This window comes from Fusarium flagelliforme (genome assembly GCF_020744385.1).
Source record: "Fusarium flagelliforme strain FIESC 12 MPI-CAGE-AA-0113 chromosome Unknown B0J16scaffold_6, whole genome shotgun sequence".
Lineage (NCBI taxonomy): Eukaryota > Fungi > Ascomycota > Sordariomycetes > Hypocreales > Nectriaceae > Fusarium > Fusarium flagelliforme.
This window is the reverse complement of record NW_025763508.1, coordinates 2,240,825-2,246,824: the sequence shown is the minus strand read 5'-3', so window position 1 is coordinate 2,246,824 and position 6,000 is coordinate 2,240,825. Positions and strand designations below refer to the sequence as shown.

Genomic DNA, 6,000 nt, shown 5'->3' with positions numbered 1-6,000 from the left:
CATATAACGACAGTCTCCGGTCGTACAGAAAATCGCCATGTGTATGGATGCATGCGCACGTCCATCTTGGCCGTGTCACGATGTTTGGACGCAGTAGAAACGAAACGCCTCGTTACATCGGATAATGCAACTGTTTGTTCAATGAGCGACACACAGTTGTTTCATTAATCGGTCAGCTCTCGCTTCATGAACCTTGGCATTCGCGGAGCGATGGAAGAAGGAATTGATCTGCTTTCCTGAGAGATGTTGAGACAAGAGAACAACATAAACAGACTCGCATTGACGTACAAGACAGCTCCACGGAGGTCGATGCTTCGGCTCCGTGTCTGATGCTGTCTGTCCCTTGTCGGTCGCGAGTCGCGCTTAAATAATCTTTGCGATAACCATATTTCTACTACGTACGGAGTACTGCGCTTGAATACGGATGTGACAGGGTGAACTCCGTAGAGGTAGTATCATATCTTGACTGTTTTGTACGTATCCGTAGCACCTAGGTACTCCAGGTACTGTGAGTGAGTTATGATTGATTGTATGAGTGAATTTGCTGTTAGGACGGCAGCGAGCCACGGGATGCAGGGTCTTCTGAAAAACTCGGATCCGTCAGGTCCGTCCATCCATCCACCTACAATTGAATCGCGTGCTCCAATTTTCTCGCTCTCGTTACAGTACGAGGCCGGCGAGAATGGATTCTTCTCCAACAAATCCCGCGCCAACGCTTAGAAAGTCGTGGGGCCTGGAGAAATCCTCTTTGAGATGGAGCCTCCTTCTGACAGCGGCGCAATACATATGCTGAAGAAGAAAGGTGCTGTCGGAAGCTGACCGCCGGGGCGCTGTCCATCGTCGATCACTCATCCTGGTCTGTCTCGTACCGTAACTGTAGACGTTATCGACCAACTTTGTTACGGTGTGAAGACAGGGCGCGCAAACATCCAAATCGCGGCAGTCTCAATACTACCTTTCTTCTGCGACCTGCACTGGCCCATTCCCAGGGAAGAGTCTGAGTAACAGCGTTATCCTTGAATCGAAGCCTGCCTGGCGGACACATAATTGTTGGATATCCGACGGGTTGGTTTCAGGCCAGAGGTAATGGCCGTGATGTGCTACGTTTAAGGCAGGGCATGGTAGCTAGCTAGGTAGCATACCAGCCACTCTGCCGCTATCGCTGAGCCGTTGAACAACTCCTCCAGTCCAATTTCCCTCAAGCCCCAGACTCAGAGCGACATTGACATCATATTCGAAACGCCTAGTGGATTCGCCGATTCGCGACTTTACAGGTGGACGTGCAATCCGGGAATGGCGGCACGGACAGATAGGATACCAATGTATACCGGAACAGTCGTGGGGACGACCATGGGGAACTGTAGAGCCTCATTTGCTCATGCAAGCCAACGACGAGGCAATTTGACACTGACAAGTGATAGCGGGTGGGTTGTCATCAGACACGTAAAAGAAACCAAGAAAAAGCCGCGTCTGGAGCCTCTATCCTCTAGCTTGGGGCGCTTAGTCTTTGTCTGCTTGGAGGAAAGTAATGTCCGACGGTGACAGGGTCTGTCCTTTCTGAGCACTTGACTTGACTCGGCTGGTACTCGGGACCTTGAGCTTGAAGACATGGTACTGCTGTACTGGACTGTCCGGCCAGCCGCGGCAAGTTGACGAGCTAAATTCTTAGTGGAAGGGGAAAAGAAGTGGGTATCAGGAACGAGGTGTCCATCCTACCATCGTGGTGGATTTGGGGTTCCAGAGCACCGTGCGTGTCGTTCTTCTGCCAAACCAACCCAAAGTTATCGGTCCTAAGCCCTAGCCACGTCGCCGCCTCCGGTGAGGCTTTGATAACAGCAGATACTATCGTCTGCTAGATACCTAGCATGTACCTGGTCCTCAGTACCATAGCCGCCACAGCTTCCTTGTGAATATGCCATGAAATCGGTTAGATTCTGATGCTGAACAGCACTGTACACTGTGGTCGCGCTGGGTCGTGCAGCTGCAGGTAGTGGTATTTTTCTCGAGGCTAACCAATGGTACAGCAGCAAGTTCATGAGTGCCGAAGGTCGCGTGCAAGCCAAATCGCTTGGATCGGTACGAGCGGGTCGTCTAATGCGGGCTACTGGAAATCCCTGCATTTCATTTTGTGTCGCCTTTGGGGTTATTGGGGTTCGGATTTGGAGAATAAGCAGTTCGACAACGCCAGACCAGGTTCAAGAGAAAGGCTGGTTGAGACATGCAGAGAAGTGACAGGCGCCATCATGGAAAGATTGACCGATGATTGTCGAGATATCTCCGTCTTCTCTGAGAATAGTCGGTCTTGTTGACAGTGACAGTGACGTATGTGTATCGTTCCAGATCTTCTCCACCATTATTTTTCGTTTTCGCTTTACCCATGGCTGGTTTGATAGACCGCTTCAGCCTCTTCAAGGAAGCTCTGCCAACTGATGGGAAATCAAAGTGGCATGACTTTGACCGTTACTGTCAATGCTCGAGACTCTTGTGATTTGATGATACGCCAGGCGTGACAAGGTTTGAGCAGCAGAATTGAGTCAAGGAAAGTCCATGTTTCGATATATTGCTACCCCAGACTATGGCGGAGAGTTTCGGTACATAACGCTATGGCTATGCGTAAATAAAGCTGGAGCGGAGGCTGGGACAATCTGATGTTGCACTGCAACCTCAACCGCCCCAAGTTCGTCTGGTCCCTGAATCGACTGAAGAGAAGGCCTGGTTGTTTAGGCTGTTCAGGGCAGCTTCTCTCCGCAATCGTGCACTGTTGCCAAGGGAAACTGGGGTGGAAGCTGGAGTAGTACGGATACTGTAATCGATCTTACTGTATGATAGGTAGGTATTGATAGTGCGGTGAGGTGTTATTCAAGACAGGGAATGTGTCAAGGAAAGTGAGGCGAGTGGGATGGAACCAGAGGTTGCGCTTATTTCCCACGGGGATGGAAGTTGGCTGTTGGTTGTGAAGCAAAGGGTACAGTAGCAGGTACGGACGGGTACGTGTTGATACCTTCCAAATTTGACATTAAGCTCCCGTCTTCACCTAAGGCAGGTAATATCCCGCACGCTACGGATACAGCGCCAACTCTGCTAGGCAATATCTAGTAGAAAGATCACTGGCTCTACTGCAAATGGCTCATTTCAATGCATCAATTGAGTAAGTAAACGACCAGAAAACTGTTCGGATGTAATGCACGACGGAAATAGCAACTGGATGAGCGATATTATCGCCTGTACTGCACTACGCCAGAGTCTGGGTCGAGTCCATTTGCTTGGGACCGTTTCAAGGTCGTCAATTCCCTCATCAGGGAGAACTGACCAATGGTCATGACCAACAAGTTGTTCTGTTTCTCGATTCAATTTTCAAGGTGTGTCCACCAAGTCCAACCTCGTACAGTAGTCCGAACGCCTCCCGGGCGACCCCGGATCCGCCCTGACCCGGGCAAAGATGGGGAAAATGCAGGAATATGCAGTCAAGAAATGCCTCGTTACTTGGCATCGTCCGTGAAAGGGGATTGGGTGAATTTCGATTCAATGTGACGGTCTGAGACAGGAATCATTCGCCCCGTGTCCTTCTGGAAGCCTATTTCGAGATGCGTGTAAGCAAGCAGTGAGTACGGACTGATACTGATACTGTATGACTGGCTTCATACCTAGATACGAAATTGTATCAAGACGTAGACGTATAGGGTACCTAGTAGTGCTTGTGTCAAATAAACAATGGCGGTAACACTCATGGAACAGCAGGGTACATTTGCGGTGGATTAATTCAACAATGATAGTGGCCCGGGATATGGGAACAGTTTACCGTGGTAGATAGAGCCTAGAATGGACCAAAGTCCATACTCTCAGCAACAACAGCAAAAAAGGGACAGCGCAGATGGTGCGGTGAAGCAAAGTCTCTGAAGATCAGACCCGCTATCAGCGACTCAGACAGAGTATCTATCTCCAACTTAACCAACTTCGTGACCAGAAAGGGACTTACCGAGCTCCCATCTTCGGTAGGTAGTCAATATCCCAGTTAGGCTTGACCGAGAGAGCGCGAGAGAGTGGCTGGTAACGAAGTACACCGCGAGTTATCCGTTGTCCGTGGAGACTTCAACAGTTGACACACCGAGGCAACGGCGCCAACAAACCCGAAGCCAGCCAATGACCGCTCATCTCTCACCTTAGTCCAGCAGCCTCACCTTAGACCGGAGATCGCGGTAGAAAAGCGCCGACATATTTCTCATTGTTACAATAACTGTCTACTGATGTAACGGGTATATTTCACGGTACTATGCATTGATGATAAGGTGGCGAGATTATGTAGCAGAGTACCTATTGTCTCTATATATCTTCAAGCGAAAGTATGTATAGTACCTGTCTGAATTCCAATGAGTAAAACCCTTGCTCCAGTAAATACAGCACGTCCCATCGGCTTTTCAAGCACTGAAGGGATGTCCCCCGGTTTAATCATGGTGGCCCCCACATCAAACCCGATAGAAGTGGATGTGACAGGGTGACCTAGAAGAAATGATTCCGCGCGAAAGAGCGAGGACCGACATATACTGTTAGACCGTATCTAGGGAAGCATGGAAATCGGACACACAGGTACGGCCATTGGCCACCGTCTGTCTCAGCTTATCTCGCTCTCGAGGCGTTTTCACTCCGATTGCCTACGTACAGCACCTTAGTGAACCTGATGGAAGGATTCCAATGACGTAGAGCGCTTGGATGAGTGTTTGTTGACTCTGACTGACTCTGGGGGCGCAAACTAGGGTGCCCTGAAGCTGATGGGGTTTTGCAGGGTCTTTTCTCTCTGTCTGTCTCTGTTTTCCTCTTTGCTTTGCAAGCTCGACAGCGACAGGGAAAACACGGGCCCCGAAACTTGGCTGCTTGGCAAAGAGGCGACAAGACTTCGCTCCCCGATCACTGGCAGCCCCAGCCGAGGCCAAGACCTGTAGAAGTCATTGGATCGGATTGGAGTGTACGGATACAGTACAAACATCAGCAGGTGAGGGAGGGTCTTGCATGGAGAGACCGGCTTCTAGAAAAATTCCTCCAAGTGCGGCTTCTGCACTTGGATCCATAAGTTTATGCACACCTGCATGAGAGGCTTCAACAGCTGTGAGGCTCTCAAATAATACCTCACATCTTGAGGCGACAGAAACATGCAAGCTTAACCCCGCACTGATTGGGGTTCGCTAACGTCGCGGTATTTGTGTCAAGCATTTTTGATGTGCGCATTTTTGGCACGCTAAGGCTTGGTAAGGCAAGAGGCTAGGCTGCCGTTTTGCATGGGGATCCATGATGGATTTGATGCTTCCCATCGATTGAATAAAATAAAGTAGGTACAGTCAGTACTGTACTGTATATCAGTAGCCCGGCTTGGTTAGTAGTTGTTTACAGTAGATGTGAACTGTCCTCCAATCCTAAACCCAAACAATCTCTAGTCGTCTCACCTCGCCTCGCCCGCGTTCACCCGCACGAGATAATTAGATGCAGATATTAGATCGAGAACGTTATGTATGTATTGTAATGCGCGCGCACTGCAACTTACAGGCGCTTCATGCGTGCCCAGGTGAACCTCATCACGGAGAAAGCCCACGGACGGGCCTAGGTCCCAGGCGCCCAGCAGCCAAGCCGATCCAGCCCAGGCGAGGCCCTGCCCGCCAAACCTCACCATGTCGTGAATCAACCTGACCTGTACTGTATCTCGCACCGTAACACAGACTGCCAAGGCTGGCAGAACTTCACCAGTTGCCGATAAGGCGATTGGACATGTCCGTGGGTGGCATCCATGGAGTCATTTAGCGGTCACAACCTGCGACCCTGGAACTGTTCCGTCATAACAGGCCATTGCGCGACGGGGGAGTGCAGCGCGCTCCTGCTCTTCTCTTGGCCTGCACGGGCAAAAAAGCTTGTCGCTGTGCGTGCAATACATACGTGCAAATCATCATGGACAACCACTCTCAATCGAAGCACGGCGATTCCGTTTCGGCCCTGCCTGTTTGTCTGGACAACTGA

General features: G+C 50.4%; 1 protein-coding gene across 1 annotated transcript; it reads right to left on the bottom strand.

Annotated features, from left to right (window-relative positions):
- Window positions 1-4,497: 4,497 nt before the first annotated feature.
- On the bottom strand, window positions 4,498-5,659 carry B0J16DRAFT_374727 (uncharacterized protein; the record flags this gene model as incomplete). The annotated part of the gene is made up of 3 exons (XM_046130621.1): window positions 4,498-4,541; window positions 4,658-4,931; window positions 5,534-5,659. The coding sequence occupies 3 exons, from the start codon at window positions 5,657-5,659 to the stop codon at window positions 4,498-4,500; spliced, it is 444 nt and encodes a 147-aa protein (XP_045980298.1).
- Between the last annotated feature and the right edge of the window lie 341 nt (window positions 5,660-6,000).